General features: G+C 38.5%; 1 protein-coding gene across 1 annotated transcript in view; it reads right to left on the bottom strand.

Moving 5' to 3' along the window:
* Positions 1-524: 524 nt before the first annotated feature.
* The window catches only part of MRPL32 (mitochondrial ribosomal protein L32), a 29,896-nt gene continuing 10,188 nt past the window's right edge, over positions 525-20,232 (bottom strand). Inside the window, exons 2-3 of the mRNA XM_044064817.1 lie at positions 11,760-11,938; positions 525-1,519 (exon numbers count right to left, since the gene is read on the bottom strand). Of these exons, the coding sequence (XP_043920752.1) occupies positions 1,265-1,519; positions 11,760-11,938 (434 nt within the window). The 3' untranslated portion in view covers positions 525-1,264. The remainder of the gene's footprint in view (positions 1,520-11,759; positions 11,939-20,232) is intronic.

The raw sequence follows: 20,232 nt of genomic DNA, 5'->3' as shown, positions 1-20,232 counted from the left end.
TACACACACTTTACAAGTATTTCATATTTAATACCACTGATTTCCCACCAAAGCTTGTTGCGCTTGCAATGCTTTTGAAGCAATTATATCTTGGACATTTTCAATGCATTGTGTTGGAGGTTTTCAATCTTGCCTCCAACAGATGTATTATATTTCTGTGCTTTATAAACTTACCAGGTTTTAGTACTTAAATTTCATTTTCTGCAGAAAAGTATTTACAAATTAAACCTGCACAGAATGATATTTTAATCCCAAAGCTATCCTAACTAAAAACAGTACCCACGTTGCAGTACACTTTACATTTTCTTAATGTATGGTCACATCTTGTACCCATGTTCCCCACCATCAGGGTTTCTTCTTTGCGTACTTAACTTGAGATATAGAAATAAAGCACTCGATGCATAACTAATCTAATGACAAATAAATGGTGATCACATTAAACACATTCTAGATGCAATTAAGTAACTAATGTTATACTAGTAACTATCAAATGGTGTTTTTACTCACTGAACAGTATACACAAATTCGTGCATATACAGCAAGAAAAGTTTAATAGTATTTAACCTTTTCAAATTTCTTTTTTTTTTTTGTTCGACTTGTTTATTGAATTAAATGGATAGACCACAAAACATTACATTTATACTTGGTCCAAGACACATCAGATAAGCCCTAACCAAGCGTTTAACCTTTTACTCTGTAGAAAATAATGGGCGAGTGTATCTTGGTAAAATGAAGCCAATAAACAGCATTTGTTAGCTAAAAGTTATTAATGTACGTGTCTTGATACACATTTACAACTCTCAGCACCAGAACTGTTCTACTTGAAAAATGGTTTGCAAGGCCACCATCTAGATTATAAAAAAGAAAGCCTGATAGCACTAACTTTACTCCAACTATAAAAAGTAACTGTGCCAGGAACATAAAAAGTAACTGTGCCAGGAACTTCTAGAGGTAAAGATGAAGTAAATGGGTCCATAACAAACTGATATTTAGTAGGTCTTCCAGTCACCTCTTCTCATGAAACAGACTTATGGCAGGCAGCACTTTAGGACCCAGGCACAAACCCTGAATCACATCACCTCCTATGCCAATTTCCTTAACAAAAAAGCAGAGTATAATTACTTTGAAGATAAGACTTAAAATATTTACACACAGTCCAAGTGAAGATCCTATATACAAGTGATTGAAAACCACATTGCGAAATAAACTGGGTTAAATTTGCCTCTTAGGTGATGTCAGGCATTTTTTGTAATGCAACACTGCATTAAAAATTCATAAACCAAGATGGTCTTTTCCTGCTTCTTTCAACAATCCTTTTGCCTTCGTCAGCCTCTGTTGGTTTCTCTCCTTCATACAAGACAACAGTTTCTACAGATGGTGCTTTGAATGGACCTCCTTCTTGAGCCCGAATTTGTCCTCTGATTATTGCAGTCTCACGACGAACTTTCTCATAGCAAAAGCCACACAAGACATGTTTAAGTTTTAAGTGTCCACAAACACTGCAAACATCGATGTTGTCCTGAAAAACAAAGCAGAAAGAATTAAAGAAAACCCCCCAAGTTAGAAATATTATGTGCCTTTACCTCTTTCTGCATTTCCACTGTTTAAAATGACTAGGAACTATGGCTCCAAGTTAACAGCAGCAAACTGAAAACATTAAGACTATAGCTGAATTATACCCCAAAAAATGTTAAAACACGTCATTTACAAAAGCAGAAGAAAACACTAGCATGAATACACACAGAATTTACAAGCATTCCCAATTAGTGCAGCTGTAATCCTACATAAACTGTAAGACTTCAAAAGATGGCTTCAGACTTCATTAGTTAAAAGGGAAAGACCATGTGCAATTGATTCTTCTGACCTAACAAATGATGCGGAAATAAAACTAATTACAGTCTCGGTTGTATATGGCTTAAAATGTATCAAAACTTTTGCCCAAAAAAAGACAGAGGTGTCAGAACTACACCCAATTCAATAACACATATGCTAAAAACTGTTGAAGTGCAGTGAATACTGCAAGTTAGGACATAAAAATCTATTTCAGATAAGACTTCGGAAACAATGCAATGCCCTCTGAAGAGCACAAAACACTTTGATAAACTCCCTACCTACCTACAATAAATTATGAAACTTCAATATGAAGATCACTGGGATACGCCACTGCTTGTACTACCAGACACATTTTGCCAATGACCATGAATCATGCAAGAAAGTTTCATCCAAGTAATCATATCAAGCTTCATATGTGCAAAAACACCAAAGCATTTACAGCAGAGCCATTCAATAATATTTTCCACTGAAAAGGGGTAAATTCTTACCCAGCTGGACCAACCCGGTTAACAAATGCAAAATAAATAAAATAAATAAATATACTAATCAAATGGAAGCCACAAAATGAATCTCTGAGAAATCGGATTTTGCTGCTCTGAAGGCATTAACCAGATATCAACTTTTATTTAAGAAGGCATAAGTATGGCTATGTCACCAAAGGAAAATGACATCCTACAGTAAAATCTCCTAGAAAGCGGAGATACTCCCTCTACATGCCCCCTTAAATCCATAAACTCTCTACTCACCCTTCTAAATGACCCACTCTATTAGTTAAGAGTTTGTTTACTAAACCACTTTCCCAATTCACTATCATTATCCGATACCAGGTTTTGCCTAATCAGTTAAGAGGGCAGCTGCTGCCTATTCTGGCAAGTAACACGTGAAAGGCAGAGACTTAAGCCTGGTTGAGAGAAGTCCCTAGGGTTCAAGACAACAGATAAACTTACCAGCATCTCTCCAGGATACAAGAGAGAAGCGAAGATCCCTGCAAAGCTCTGAGGCCTCAGTATCTGTATTTTGAGACCATTTATGAAGTGCCATATAAAAAACTACTGAATCCATCACCGAGTAACCTACAAAACAGGAAAATGGTTAGACCATAGCTCCTCCAAAATAGGGGATAGACAGGCCTCCCCCTCCAGCAAAAACAAACATTTCAGTACTGTACCATATAAACAGAATAATCACTAAAGTCAAACATTACACTTCATAGGAAAAATAAGCACTCCAGTACTATGCAGTGAAAATGAACATGTACATAGCTAACTTTATATTACTTCTACCTGACAAGACATGGCTATCTAGTCTTCACTTACTCCCTTTTCTACCCTGCTTATCACCTCCTCCCCAAGTATCCCATGCTCTTCTCATGCACTCAAATACCTCTATGGTATCAACTTCCACTGCATACCCAGATAGTCCATTCAAGGGTCCACAACCTTCTCCACAAAGGACTTCCTTGGATTAAAAAAAGTAGTTAGTTCCACAATCTGCTACTTGATCCTCACTTACCTCTTTCATTCATTTTCAGGACAACCCTTTTTGTGGCTCATGGAGATGAGATGCAAAAAATTGCATCTCATGGACATGATCCCGTGCATCCACATAATGCTACTCCTAGATCTTCTGGTCTCAAGGACAGCTTTAGTTCTAGTCCTTATATCATTTCCCCTCCATTCCATGCATATTTCTGATGGCTCTTCTTGGGAATCCTTCCAGTTGCCAGAGGTCCTCCAGCACTAGGTTTGGCTTGACCACAACCCAGTACAACAGCATTACCTCTGCTCTTAAAGATGTTTATCCACCTAAAAGATGCAGATCAGCATTCTATAAGCTGTCGTCACTCTCACCCTGCTCCTGGCTGTTTAGCCAAGATGTGATCAACATTCACAGATGGTTTTCCTGCTCTATTGCTTCACGGTCCACATCTTCCAGATCAAACATCTGTACCTGGTGTCAGCAACACTGGTGTGCAATTGTACCTGTCTGCATTAAAACTTCATCTAGCACCTTTTGGGTAAATAAGTCCGGCTTCCTTAGGTTCTCACCATCATCCACTACTACCCCTAGTTTTATGTCACAACAAAAAAATGACTCCGTTCTCTAAATCCTTTGAAAGAATTTATTGAAAATTACTTTACCCAGGAAAAAAATCCCTGTAATGCTCTACTAGTCACTTTTCTTACTCTATCGCACCACAGCTCTCTTTGCATGATGAAATGTAGGACATCAATCATCTAATTTCTTAGTCTTGGATCATGCCCCCCCCCCCACACACCCTCCCAGTTTTCCTTGCAGCCCCCTGTGCAGGATACAGACAAACACATTGCTTACGTCCTTGTAGATCAATATACAATGCTTGTGAACTTATAACAGTCAAAAAAATGGATCAGCTTTAGAGGACATCTGGCCACAAAACAATACTAGCTGTCATTCTCTAGGTAAGCAACCAGTCTTTACCTCAGGATCTTCTCCATGGGCCTCCATGTCACTTCAGATGGGGTGACAGGCCTGTAATGTTCTTACTCCACACCCTGTACAAAATACTACAGTTGCCATTTTCCAGTCTTCAGGTACTTCAACAGCAGCCAGTGATCTCTTTAAAACTTTGATCAGATGATATGTTAGCACACAGGTTAGATTCCCCAAGGACAGTGAAGGCAACTCACGTGGTCCCAGAGCTATATTATCCCTTATGGAAGTAAGTTATTTTCAATGTTCTCTACTCTTCGTGCCAGCCAAATGTTTTCTCCATTCCACCCCGCCTTCTATCCCAGCATGGCACTATCCCGTTACCTTCTGTTATAATGACAGAAGTGATCTGATTTAGCACTTTTTGTCAGGAGTCAACTTGTGGAAATAATGGGTCACCAAGAGTGAACATCTGAGGTTTTGCTAAAGGGAGCCATGCCTCCCCTATACCGCACCTTACTAAACTTCATGGTCCCACTTCATCTTGTAAAAGGAATCAAACTTGGCAAAATGTTTTTTTCCACAAATTGGTTCCCAGTGAAATTGGCCATTTCCAAGTATTTACTATGTACTTTTTTTTTTTTTTTTTTTTTTTTTTTTTAATTAGTCTTCCATACTTCCTTCCCATCTTTGCTCAACATGGCCAAGTCTGTTTCTTCTTTCTGCTACAGTCAAGGCTCCCCCTTTAGATGCTGGACTGAGTACATCAAACAGTGCCCTCACTAAAGACAGTACTGAGCTACATTGTCTCATGACGAAATGTACCAAAGCTGATAAACACGAGTTATAATGCTGAAAGTAAACCTTCACAACTCGAGCAAAGCAGAAGCATCAGTGTTAGGAAAGTCTGCTTATGTTGGGAGATAAACAGTTCACAGTTCTCTCAAAGATGAGCACTCAACACATACTACAGAAACCACAGCAGAAAAGAGCAAGACAAAAACCTTTTATTAATGTACTTCCTGGGTTGCTAACTTTACTGATACAGTGTCTGGGAAGTACTGCTATCACCAGTCTTGCCCTACACCTCAGTCTTCTGCTCCAATACAAAACTGTCCTTCATATGGTGGGTGCATATTAAGCTGAATGTTTCTTGTTTACTGATCAACAATTTACACAGGATGAGTGGATGGGAAATAGGAAATACACCCCGGTGATCACTTCTGCGTCTCTGCTCGACAGTAGCACAGGAAAATAACTTTCTTGGGTGGCGTAAGCCAGGGAACCTTGTTGGCTAGGCTTACGTAGGCCCTTGGGCTGATAGCCTAGTACCTACCTATGAACGTTTCAAGTTACAGTCACGTAACTACTTCTTTGTGCTGGCATTACATTTCAGACACAACCATCACAGTGATAACTTTGCTTCTTTGTGCCAGTGTTTACATTTCAAATACAACTTTAAATTCAGCAGATCACACTACCACAGTAACCCAACATAGAATATTGACAGTCGGTACAGTCAATGAAAAGAACAGTAACTGTCCTAGGACTGACACAATGCCCAAAAAGGCGAGTTGTGACAAGGTATAATGCACCAATATATAAAGAAACATAAAACTGGTTGATCCAGTTACAGTGTTTGGGCACTGCTGGGTGTAGGGGAAAGCAAGGTTAAAACTCAGCAATGTGAAAAGAACCATTAAGGTGTGAACTCCTAAAGTAATCAGAGTTTTATCTTTTGTTTTTTACTGCAAAACTCTGCAAGGGAAATGAACCCTAAATGATTTTAGCAATATTAAGTATATTTGTGGCACTGGCCATCACAGTTTGAACAGTGGGCCCTGTTCTAGAAGAATGGCAAAGTGGGAGGAGGACAAAGCAGCACATACTGGTCCTTCCTTGCTGGGAACAGGGTTTATTTTTGTCTGCGACTCCAACCCACACACACAAGTCACTAGAGAAGCACTAGCAGATTATCCACAAAAACTAAGTGGCAGGGTTAAGGGTAAAGACTAGATAAAAAAATTCTCCTTACTATCAGGACGTGAACTCTATTAGTATGCTAATTTCTGATCCACATTGCACCACAACACACTTCCTGATCAACAGGAAAACCGGCAGAAGTGGAAAAGTCAACTGACCACAAAGGATGGTAATGGCTATGGAGACTGAAGAGGAGAAATGGAACACAGCAGATGCCAGCTAGCACAAGGCACTACATGCCAACAAAACTAATCCAACTCAGTGAATGCCAACAAAACTAATCCAAATCAGTGAATACAAACATTTCAAAATTTTGTATTCCTTTTTAAATATCCACCTACTGCAATTTTAAATGAAGTCAGTGTGGTATTTCTTATCACGTTACATTCATAATGCTGAATGGCATTACATCAGCCAAAAAAGTTTGAAACTCAAAATGCCCAAGAGATCTTAGTAGGGACTGCTGTTATCCCCTTTATCCACTTTAGTGCAATCTTACAGCTTGTATATAAAATAAGCAGGGGGGCCTGCCCCCCCGACTGTTCAATGTTATGAATATATTCTATTTCTTATTGGACTAAGGATATTGGTATTCTGTTATAAAGTCTGAATCACAGAATCGTAGAATGTATAAAAGACAACTGGATCATGTAGCCATTTAAGCCTTGCCAGTACCTGCCCTTAGCCCTTACTCTCCTTTAAGGAGCGATAGGAAAGGCATACGGGAATTTAGGAATATCCATCTACTTGTCCAATTCCTTCTTAAAGGAAGACAGTGTGTTACAATATGGAGACCAAGTTATTTTTTTCTTCTTCCCCCAGAGAAAGGCTTTTTGTCTGCCTCTAACCTTACCTACCACAAAGTCTCTCTCTGCTCTAATGAATTTTTGTAATCACCACCCCTCAAATCACTTTCCACTACTTCTAACACTGAAAACAAAAATTTCTTATACTTTGTACATTCAACAGTATGTTTATAAAGCGTACTTATTTTGTTTTTAGCTTTAATATAATAAATATGTTCTCTCATGCATTCCATTAGAGTCCGAGTAGACATTCCTACATAGTAAGCATCACACCCACTGCACAAATTTTTTTTTACCAGTACAGTAACCAGGGACCTCAAAGGTTTGTGCTAAATGTGCTAACATAATATATGGACCTTCCAATATTAACCTGCATAAATTGCAGTGTCCACATTTATAAATACCTTTTTATTTGTATTATATCGAAGGCCCCTAGTATTCTTAGTGTCATCCCTCTCTAACAGTTTTTTTGCTATTACAGCTGTTGTGGTAAACAAAACTGGGCTTATACCCAATAGCCTCAAAAAGATCTTTATTACCTTCCAAAATTCTCCAATTATTAACCATGCCCCTAATAAGTGGACAATCTATAGTCATGTCCATGCTAAACCTAACATTAGTATTGATCTTACTGTCGTTTTGAAAAGTGGTTCGTTTTTTTACTAAAGATTTCCCAAGAATTGGGGGGGGGGGTAGGCACAATTCATTTTTGAGGGGTGGGGATTACAAAAATTCATTAGAGCAGACAGACTTTGTGGCAGGTAAGAGGCAGACCAAAAGCCGGGCCTTATAAAAGCATTAATATAAAGTGTTTTTTAAAGAACAGAAAATTAAAAGTTAAAAAGAATTGATTTAAATTGAGTTATTTCATCTTATTTTATTTACGTGTAAAGTCATAGACTTTACTCATGCAAATTGTTTATAGTTTTATACATTTGATATGCATATTTTATTGGTATTGACTATTTAACTGTTTAGGATACATACTGCCCAAATAAGATGGAATGTGTTTTTTCTGATGAAGTCTTCTTGATGAAAGCGTGTATTAAAGTTTTTGTGTGCTAAATTGATTCATTGACCATCGGGTATCCTTGCCTGGTTTGAGTACAGATGGGTATGGGCTTTTTGAATTTACAGTAAATACTCTTTGTGAACAACTGTGCCACACGGGACTTCCTTACCTCTGTTGTAATATGCTGATCTAAGGAAAGGGAGTATCTAACCATGTTCCAAGGTCTCTCACATCATTTTCTTTCTAAAGTGGGGTGTCCTTATATACTTTAAGCTGGATGGAGGGGGGGGGGGGTTGTTTGCAAATTGAACAACTACTGTATTTTTAGCATTCAGTTTCAGCCTGTTTTCAGAGCACCAGCTATTATCAAGTGCAAGTTCACGTTATACTTAAATCCCCTACTGATATACAAAAGCCACAAACAACAAATTTACAATACATCAACAAACTTGCTTAACCACAGTTAACAGTATTTTTTTTTTGTATTTGAAGAACAGAGAAGTATATGCCGAACAGCAGAGGTTGTGGCACTGATCCCTGTAGTACCGTACTGGTTACTTTCATGCTTTGAGAGGATACATCAGTGGCACTCAGTGTGGGCTCCTTCCCTCAGCCAATCAGCTATCCATCTAACCACACAGTGATGATTTGCAGGGCATAATAATGTTGGCATGTGGCATGATGGGGGTCATATTTTAACAGGCTTGTTTTGTCCCATTCCAGAACCTTACAGATAGATCTGTACTTCTTGGGGGTCTGTAGTGGGGCAACCCTTGGAGGTGGCATTACTGTGGGTCAAACCTTAGGGATAAAGCCATTGGCTTAGAGATCAGGTCCAATATCTGTAGAAGTGAGTCCACCCATCAGAGACAAAAATATCCAGCCTCTAAGGGACTTGAGCTCACAACCTTCCATTTAACATGACACACATCTTTCTACACAAATAGAATTGGCAAGAAACTGTAAAAGCGTACGCAACCCAATAATTAAAACTGTTAGATTTATTTTCACCAATTATCAGTGGTCATGGCGAGAGAACCAGTGTGGTTACTGAGCAACAGGCAACTTTGTACGCTCACTTGACCACTATTCTGAACCCAGAGGATAAACACTCTGTTATGACTCTACATTTTTATAAAAGCTAACCTCCCCAGCCGTGCTGCAATGGCATCAGTAAATATCCAAGAGCAGGGGGTTAGTTACGAACTGAGGCTGTAGAAGGGGGATTAATTGTGGCAGTCTCACAAAAGGTAAATTGAAATCCCCTCTCTTTGTGATACATTTTAGTTCCAACACTAAAGGCTGCAGAGTGGCAGTACAACAAGTTACACACCTCACCATATGATCTGACTTTTTAGAACTAGTCATTAAAAAAAAGTACTCTATGTACAGGAATGTTAGGCAATGGTCATACTGCCCAAGTAAACATGTGATTGTGTGAAAAAGACCCATTAAACCATCTTAGTTAGCCAGCTATCAATATAGCTTACAGCTTTAAACAAAGCTGGAACAGTAATGAAGATTACTATGAAGAACTGGGTGATATAGGGACTTTTGAAGTACAATCATGAAATTAAGCCTGGAGAGAATGAGGATGCCATTCAGTTAGTCAAAATTTAACTTGTAGAATTCTGTACACATGGAGTTATAGCTAGCATAATTCTGGTCATTATCCTGACAGTATGCTATAGCCTCTGAACTGGTTAGAAGTATGGGGGGAGTAAAGCCTCCCACATTGGCGAGAGCTGCATTTGTTCCCAGGTTTCTAATGTATTGTTTTCTGATACAGAAGTGGAACTAAAATTTGACAGACAAAGGTCTGAAAGTGTAAGACGACTAGTGAACGGGGTTTGCAGTATTTTTCTGTCATCTTTTATGCCCTTGTCTTTCAAGCACATCAGAATACATGGTTCTTTTCCATTATCAGGGCAACAGTTCTAACACGCTAGCATGCAATAACCGCACAGCAGTTAGCCCTGAAGCGGAAAACGGCGATATTGTAGTTGAGGGCCTCACCAGATGCGCAGCAGCAAGCCCCACCCAAAACCCACCCCCCTGACATGTCATTCATGAATATGCATTCCCTCCGAATGTACAACCGAAGAAAAAGTGCACTTGACATTGTAATATGACAGTAAATATAACAGTAAAATGTTTACCAACATCTGTAATTGACAAGTTTTATTGCACTAATAATATATACTAATAATCAGCAAAGAAACAAAACCGGCAAAACATATGTTGTCAGACTTTTTACCGTGTAGCATTCTAGTTCTCTTTGTCAGAGTCGGAATGCGATGGTTCACTGTCCCAATTAATGTCCAAACGGACTCTTTTTTTTTTTTTGGTGCAGGTGTCACAGCCGACAATTCCTCAGTATCATTGGCAGGACCTTTTACCAAGAATAGCTTTTTCCTGGGCGATACTGTAGTAACAGTTTGTCCACATTTAATATTTTCATATCATGTATGCACGAGCAAATTGAATATGCAGACCGGGTTGTCAAATTTGCGACACGCACACTTCTGCGAGAAACAAACTGGTGAGGCCCTAAACTACAATAAATCGCCCTCAAAAGTACCGATTTAACTACAAAAATCTAGACTTCAGCCAACACCCCCGATACCTTCAGCAAGTGCATTTGCCTTTTTGTGGAGTACAGATATTTCCATTTAGTTTTTAATCTTGGGGGGGGGGGGGGGACAATCACGTAAGCAATGGTAGTTTGAAAGACAGGCATTGTAAAAGTTGCAGTCAGCTTCAGCCTTATTTATAAAAAAACACATCTAATGTGGACAACAGTTATCCTGTCCAAATTATGACAGTTCTCACAAAATAATAGCTACAAGGACTGTACGCACACAACCGTTTAAGTGGCAGCAGTGTTTGGCCAACAGAAATGTTGCTGCGAGGTAAACACGGACAACAACCTGAAAAGTTAGGCCAAGTACATGTTCTTAAGTGATGTTCGTATTTTTCCAAATCCTCTCTCAGCAATCTCACTTCAGTATTTCAACAGATGGTTTGTCCCCATTGTATGTGTAGCAAGTACAGAATAAAAAAACTGGAACCCAAGTGCTGGACAAGGAAAGAAGGAAAACCAAACTGCTCGTGGATGTAAAAACAAACTCCTGGCTTTAATAGTATCTAGTATAACAGTGTGAGGCAAGAGGTTAATAGTATCTAGTATAACAGTGTGAGGCAAGAGGTTATCAGGACTTTTAAATCACTCACAGGGCAACCAAGGTCAGAAAGAGACATAGATAAACAACTACAGAATAAAAAGACCATAACAGGCGAATGTATAAAAGTATGTTACAGACTCCACCCTTATGTGCAGAGTTGTCTGGATACTGTTACATCTTGCCTTCCAACATTTCCTTTCAAGACTAAACTGCATAAAATGTGTAAAGTACCCCTTCAAGTAAGACATTTCCATTTCCTCTAGCATTTTACATTACTGCAGAATCTACCCAGGTCTTGTATTGGATTTTTTACCCAGTTTTACTACTATATAGCAAATCAGTTAATTACTTTCATTGACTTTTCCAAATCTCTCTCTCTCTCTTTTTAACATGTTGACATGGGACTAAATCTATAAACACACATATTTATAAAACTTCCAAATGCAACATGTTATCAGTCAAACAAGTAAAGTTTGGAGATGCTTGGCAGAGAGACAACAAAGGTACTTCGAACACTTTTTATTTTACCTTAATTTTTTCTAATTTTCTTGGATCCCTTCTCCTGGTACGATTCACTTCAATAGTGCGCCTCTTTTTGGGAGCTGCCATCCAAAAAATGGAGTCTAAAAAGCCAGTTCCGTCTCCCTCATGTGCACAATCTTCCGGATTGCAGGGGATGTCTAGATTCTGCACTGCTACTGCAGGTGCTTTAAAAATAAACAATGAAGCAAGCTATAAAAGGTCAGAATCACTAGGCAAAAATAATTCTTTGAAGTTTTACAGCAGTGTGTGTCATGGCCAATGATAAACGGTTATTTCAAAGTGTATTCACTGCAAATAAAATTGTTGAGTAACTGAGGTAGGCTACTGAAACGGTAAGCAAGCAAAAGCATAGTCAATCTGTTACTTCACATTACACCAACTTTATTTATTTTAATTTAATTTATTTATTTCACATCTGTTAACCGAGTTAGTCCAACTGAGTTTGCAAACAAGCCCATTTTCAGTGGAGACCCAGGGGAGGAAAGAGATCAAGCAAACATAACCAAAGATAAACATACAGGACAAAAACTATTAAAAATAACACTGCAAATACAAAATTAATTACAAAGGAGGAAAACAAAAGAAAAAAACATTATGAGCCTTAATGGTCGCACTGACAGCAGTGCTCTAAAAAATTATTACATATGAGAGTAAAGGGAGGGGGCTATAGTAGTAGAGCTGAGGGTTTAGGATGTTAGTTTAAGCACAGGTTAACACATTCTACAAGTCTGGAAAAAAAAATGCAACCCTACTTTTCCTTGGTTTGAGCACATGTTCTTATTACTGGCTTTCTGTACCTTTCCAATGTTTTCACTTCAAAGTCTTTGGTAAAGAAACTGTAGTATGTCTAGATCAATCAAGTTATTATAGCAATCAAAATTCCACCACCTTAACATGAAACTCTTTCCATGTGTTAACTTTCACTGACCATCCCCCTCAGCAGATCTCCATCTTTGCAGGGCATTTAATCACAGTCTGTTTCTCTGATGAATGACCTGCCTCATCCACAACAGCATCCTTTCAGAGGTGAACACAAGTCAGCAATGTGGGGTCTTGTTTAGACTGATGTACTGGCTATGTCCATAACTCCCAAGTAAATCTACCAAGCTTCCCCAGGGTCACTTCTTCACTAAATCTAAGACAGCATTTTTCCTTCTTCAGGAAGAATCTCTACCTTCAAAAGAAAATGTTGAGCATAGTGCAGATGCATTTTAGCCCAGACCTTTGGTAAAGAAACTGTAGTATGTCTAGATCAATCAAGTTATTATAGCAATCAAAATTCCACCACCTTAACATGAAACTCTTTCCTGATCAGTACTCTCTTATCAGGTGACATCCATCCCAACCCAGGCCCTGCCAATATAACCACCACAACTAAATCTTTACTATTCACTTCCTTAAACTCACAAAGTATCATTAAGAAAGTCCCCAACCTTCATGCCTGGCTTTTACACAACAAACCTGACTTTTTAACTATTTCTGAAACCTGGTTGAAACCACATATTAAGGACTCTGAAATAGTTCCTCCAAACTACTCAATCATAAGAAAAGACAGACCTCTCAAAAAAGGCGGAGGAGTAGCCCTTATATATTCCTCTTCCCTAGTAGTTTCCCCCTACAACAAACCTATCCCACACTTCAACAACGCTGAACTTCTCCTTACCATATCTCAAATCAATAACCACAAACAAATATGTATAGCTTCCATCTATATCCCTCCAGGTGAAAATATTCCTACACTTGAACTTATCCTTTCTTGGCTATCCAGTAACATTAGTAATGAAACCATAATCCTAGGAGACGTAAACATTAACTGGGCCCTTATCCAAGCTCCTTCGAACAACACTAATATTAACCTCTACCACTTTTCACAACTGATCAACTTGCCTACTTACCCAGCCAAAAACCCCTCTGATGGGAGTATACTGGACTGGATCCTAGTCTCCCACCCCCACTACTTCACCAAAAGTGGCATCCTTCCCGACCCACTAGGTGACCACTTACCCACCTTTACCCACCGACTTTCAACTACCCTTCAACGGACCCACAACTTCATTACTATCCGCAACCAGAAAAACTTTAACCCTATAACTGTTTCAAACTCTCTTAAAGCAGTAAACTGGGCTTGTCTAAAAACATTACCTCTAGACAATGCAGTCTCATACTTCAACTCGACATTCCTAAAATTACTTGACTCTCAAGCTCCCCTACAGACTAAGAGAATAAAAACTAAATCAGCCCCTTGGCTATCTAAAACTACTCTATCTCTCATGAGACAAAGAGACAAAGTGTGGGCACGCTACCAAAAACACAAGACAACCCCACTCCTCAACGAATACAAACTGCTCCGCAATAAAGCTAAAAAACTTATCTATTCTGATCGAAAAAACTATTTCTCCACACTCCAAAACCATAACAAAAGCAACCCTCAAAAATTCTGGAAAGGAATCTCCACTCTCCTCCACCCCAGCAAACCAGATACTCCTTCCCCTGATCCAAATGCTCCAGAACTAGATTTAGCCACACAATTTAACTCCTTCTTTATTGACTCTATTTCAAAACTAACCTCCTCATTCTCTACCTCCTCCCAACCCACTAATTCCTCTACCTCCTCTTCCACACAAATTCTATCCTCACCCATACAACCCCAAAATTCAACACCACCCGACTGCACTATCTTCACTTTAAATCCCATTCCTACAACTACTATTAAGAAACTCCTCCAGAAATTAAAACCATGTACCAATGCTCCTGATAATATCCCTTCCTACTTTCTTAACATTGCTGCCGAAAGTCTGGCCTACCCTATTAGCATCCTAATCAACCGCTCCCTACTAGAAGGCACAGTTCCCCAAATTTGGAAACAAGCCTTTATTATACCATTACACAAAGGAGGTAACAATAATAACACTACCAATTTTAGACCCATAGCCATCCTATCCCCATTTCAAAAATCCTTGAGAAATGTGTGCAAATCCAACTCCTTCCTCATCTCCTAGATAACAACCTCATAACCCCCACACAGCATGGCTTCAGACCTAATCATAGTACCGTGACTGCCCTTCTCTCTTTCCTTGAAATAGTAAATAAAGCGCGAGACTCTGGACAAATTGTTTCTACCTTACTCCTTGATCTTTCCAAAGCCTTCGATACTATCTCTCACAGCCTGCTCTTAACTAAACTCTCCAAACTCTACCTATCCTCCTCCTCTCTGAACTGGTTCTCTAGTTATCTATCAGACAGAAATCAAGCTGTAAAATGGAAAAAAGCAACTTCCTCCTTCCTAAGCACCCCCACCGGAGTCCCACAAGGCTCTATACTGGGCCCTCTTCTATTCAACATCTTTATTAATGACTTCCACAAATCTATCCCTTTCTCTAGCATTATCCAATATGCAGATGACTCCACTATCATCTGCTCCGCCTCTTCTATCTCCATCCTACAAAAACTTTCTCAAGACGCCTTCTCTTCCACTGAGCAATGGATGCTTTGCAATCATCTAGCTCTCAATGCCACTAAGACCAAATTAATGTTATTTACTCCCTCTAAACTCCCTCCCCCCAACATAAACTCACTCTTAGTTACCAGTCAAAATAACTCTCCTCTTGAAATAGTGTCAGAGACCAAACTTCTTGGGGTCCACATTGACAACCAACTAAAATTTAGTTCCCACCTACAAAAGAACATCAAAAACACACACCAAAAACTTGGTATGCTATACAGACAAAGCCTACCTCACACCTACCACTAAAATCACTCTAGCTTCTTCCTTCCTCATTCCCTCCCTCCTCTATGGTGCCCCACTTCTTACTAATATTCAGTGCTCCTTAAAAAAACAGCTCACCTCTTGCTATAACAAAATAGCTAGATTCGCTACCACCCATAAGTCTTCCACTCACCACTGTCTCTCCCTCCATAAACTAAAATGGTTAGAACTTCCCAACTATCTTGCTTATACTCAACTAACTCCTAGCCCACAAGCTTATTCTAAACCCCTCCAACTGTCCCTCCCTCTCCTCTGCCTTTAAAATGCACCATCCAAATAGAGTTCTAAGGTCTAATAATCAAAATCTTCTAGAGGTCCACAAACCAAATCATCCCCAGGCAAAACCTCCTTTCCTTCAGTCTTGCTCGCCTCTGGAATTCCCTACCTCCAAACATCCGCACTACCTCTAACCACTCCACCTTCAAGAAATCACTTTTCTTACACCTAGAATCTCAATGGGAATGCTCTTGTACCCACCCCACATAACCAACTCTACCTTTCCCTGTACTAACATTCTACTCTATTCATCTACTATGCTCATTCATTAAAATGCTTTTATGTTTTGCTTTTATTCCTTCGTTGCATGTACCAAGATTGTCACTGACAAATGTTAAGTACATTTATGTTTTTGCTTATGTTTTTGCTTATGTTCTCTTATAGTATGTACCTATATATTTACTGTCAATGTTTTTGTAAATTGATTTTCTTTTTTGGAGCTTTTCTCCCCAGGACTCCATTGAAAACGGGTTCTTTAATGGCCCAATGGACTATCCTGGTAAACCAACTGCAATAAATAAATAAATAAATAAAATAAATAAATGTGTTAACTTTCACTGACCATCCCCCTCAGCAGATCTCCATCTTTGCAGGGCATTTAATCACTGTCTGTTTCTCTGATGAATGACCTGCCTCATCCACAACAGCATCCTTTCAGAGGTGAACACAAGTCAGCAATGTGGGGTCTTGTTTAGACTGATGTACTGGCTATGTCCATAACTCCCAAGTAAATCTACCAAGCTTCCCCAGGGTCACTTCTTCACTAAATCTAAGACAGCATTTTTCCTTCTTCAGGAAGAATCACTACCTTCAAAGAAAATGTTGAGCATAGTGCAGATGCATTTTAGCCCAGACCACACGCATGCACACACACAATTTTTAAAGAGTAAAATGTATTTATTTGACATTTGTTAACTGGGTTGGTCCAACTGAGCCAGAGGCCCATTTTCAGTGGAGACCTGAGGAGAAAAGCATTTTACAGACACGCACAACAAATTTTAACATAGTCAATTAATAAAAGTACAGTTCAAATAGCAGTGGTAATGCAATTATTACAGGTAATTGAGATGCACAGAAAAAAATGTGAAGATAATACAAAGCGTAGAAAGATAATGGTTCCAGTATAAGCTGAAAACGTTTACACTAAAAGTAAAAACCCCACTCGGACAGAAAAGAGGTAACAGCCCAACAAAATTTAAATTCCTACAGTAAAACAGTTACACAAGAGGTATTGTTTTAGTCGTACAATAAATTGTGAAACCTTTTTTTTTTTAATCTTGCAGTGGAAAAATGCTAGCTAACTGTTGATCCTTGGTAACCTGCAAGAGAAGAGCTCTTTAGAGACAGGAAAGCTCTTAAGGCCTTTGCAAACAGACCACCGATTTCATCTGGTACTGCTCGAGCGCTTAACTGTATGGGTGCATGGGATGTGCCCTTAAGCTTTGGAAGCGGTCTGTCTGTCATGTCCTATGCAGGATAGAACCGTTACAGCTATACTACAGCAGCAGTGACCAAATGATCACCACCACAATATTCTGGGCTTTCTGTTACAATTAGGCAATTTTAAATTAATAAAACATGCACTTAAAAACACAGTGTAGAAAAAATACAAAATCAGATAGTGACAAAATGAAGTGTAAGATGAAAAGAATTTGATTGAAGGGAAAGAAGTGCAAGCTGTGTTTTCCTGTTAAGTTTGCATCTGACAATTTGGCTTGAAAGTCTTGCTTTCTGTTCAGTCTCGATCAGAGGTGTAATGCTGGCAATTAAGGCACATTTAAAATGCAAATGTTTAAGAGGAACTCTGTTTTCTTAATGGCAATCTATGTAGCTGGTATCAGTAACCTAGCCTAATTACTCTGCCACACTCTACCGTTGACAAAACTGCCAAACATTATGAGACCAAAACAAGCACGCATAGCTCTTAAGACTATAAATAAATCAACTCTCTTACATACAAAAACCGCTCAAAAGATGACGTTTAGCCTATCATTTTTCACTCACTGCTGCATAGCCCTTACGCAACAGTCAATCCAAAGGCTATTTTTCATCCTTAAGTTCCTATATCCTAAACTACTATTACCACCTCAGATGATTTAGCTCACCAAACTGCCTCAGGCCATATATTCCAGGCCCCTACTAATCACTTCATACAATATGTTCTCCCTTTCAAAAACACACTGCAGCCTTGCTGGTGTAGACAAAAAAATAATAGATGCATAACTGAGATGCAGGTCTACTAATCCATACAAATTTATAGTTTAGTGCTTTTGTCTTAAAATAAAAACTTCACCAGAAAATTACACGAAATATACTTATCAGAGGAAGTGAAAAGTACATTTTACATCTCAGTAAGTAACCAACTGTTGAAGATCAGTAAAACATCCTTACAATTCCAAATTATAAATTTTAATGCAAAAAAAAAACATTTTTTACTTTTCTGGCTGATAAAAGCACCACCACCAGACACAAGAAAGCCCTTCTTCATCAGAGAAGACTGGACCACAATGCATCACTAATGTATATTCTACTAACATTTCAGTATTTTTTTTTAACACTTCCTAGAAAACTTGTCAACCACTCCATGCAGGTAACCACATTACACTGACAACCAACATACATGCTACTGGACCATAACATGAGCAAGAATCTGCTTGTTTTTGGTTACCCAGAAGGCTTTAAAAATCATTGCCCAATACTAATCATGCCATTTTCTGGGTGTAGTCTTAGAAAATGAGCCTGCAGTTAAAAATACAAAACTGCACACTGGAAGTTAAACTAGCGTGACAAATGCACTTTAAAAATGCTTGTCATTACTTACAACATAATTATGCCAATTCAGCATTGGCACGCACTAGGAAAGCAACCATTTCCCCATCCACATTTTTGTTTTGTGAAGGAATATTACCATTTCCTTGATAGCTTTTTTTTTATTTGAGGTGACACACAAGATTTGAAATTTGTCTGGAGTTTTTTCTTTTGCGTTCTTCCACATATCAAAATGAAATGATTCATAAGGTATGAAAATTATGCTAAACTTAAAAATCGCCCTTGCTTAGTTATCTATTTCTTTAAATACAAAGTGCTTGGAAGGAGGTTATTCAGTGATGGTGTCCGATTTATGAACTTCAGCAGTCACTGGAGGAGAGAGATGATAAATATGCAAACATGGATGATCAGTTCTACACAGATGATTTGTTCTTACTAACAAACTGTTTAAAAACACAAACTACTATTATGAATGTCACTTCAACTGCAACATCTGAACTGCCAGCTCAGAATTTAAGAGGATTTTGGGTGACCCTCATGATTTCACTGTGATGTACCTCATTTCATTATCAAGAAATATTTCAATGTCAAACACATACTTGAAGGACAGAATAAAAATATTAAGAACCCTGAAAATCAAACTAGAGGGTCAGTCTCTTGTAATTCTTGCAGATAATGTAGGCTCATTTCTAATGCTCCCATTTTCTTGCACTAATACAGAGCATTTGAAGCTCTAGCTCAATTGTAAATGTAAACTGTTCAGTTTATATTGCTTTTGACTTGTGATGCATTTTATGCTGAACATGCTAAAATAAGCATGTGTAAGCAAAAAACCACTAAGCATTCTATTGTTAATTCGAATTTTAAGATATATTTTCTCAGTGGCCGTCCCGATGTTAAATCAAATGTGAGAATAAGCCTAATTCTATGGAGTAATCCTGGCAGGTACTCTTGAATGCCTGAATGACTATCAGTTTCCTGGTATTAATGGTCATATCAATTTGGTACAAATGAAAAATTGAAAGACCTTGAGTCATTGGCCTATTTGTTTTTTCAGTCAGATGGTTTGTGGGTCAAGTAATTTTAACTCATTTTATCCCTTGTATGAAGTCTCATGTGGTGTATGAAGATAGATGAAGGCTGCCAGCCTAGCCAGATAGAAATAATTTTGGAGATAATTCTGTCATCTGTAAATATTAATGTAAACCACAGACATGTGTCTTAAATGGTAAAAAGTGTTATATTTGAAACTGAAAAAAATGTAACAGTGCAGTCTACTGACCAAGAAAATCATATTGTGACTCTGATCTAAACACGGCTTCGGCTGGTCTAGATGAAAGAATTCTTGCTATTGTTGTAAGGCCAGAGTTAATGGCCAGAATTTGCATGCATAAATGTCCTTTATTGCTCTGGTTCCTGTCCAGATGAAGAATGTAAATGTAGTTTCTGTTAGCTTGGGAACCCAAGGAAGTGTGAAGAATGATGTAAGGTGAACCAGAAATGTGATTTTAAAAAGAGAGAGAATCAGACAGCATTAAGCATTTTTGTCTTGACCATCCAACTCACCAGCACCGTTTTGCTCTATATGCAAGTTAAATTTAGATAAGTGTTTTTCTGTGATGTCAGAACTGTACTACTGAATTATTT

This window comes from Protopterus annectens, chromosome 3.part0 (assembly GCF_019279795.1).
Source record: "Protopterus annectens isolate FY-2018-M chromosome 3.part0, PAN1.0, whole genome shotgun sequence".
NCBI classification, from domain to species: Eukaryota; Metazoa; Chordata; order Ceratodontiformes; family Protopteridae; genus Protopterus; species Protopterus annectens.
Note: the sequence above shows the minus strand (reverse complement) of the source record. Positions and strands in the feature narration are given on the sequence as shown.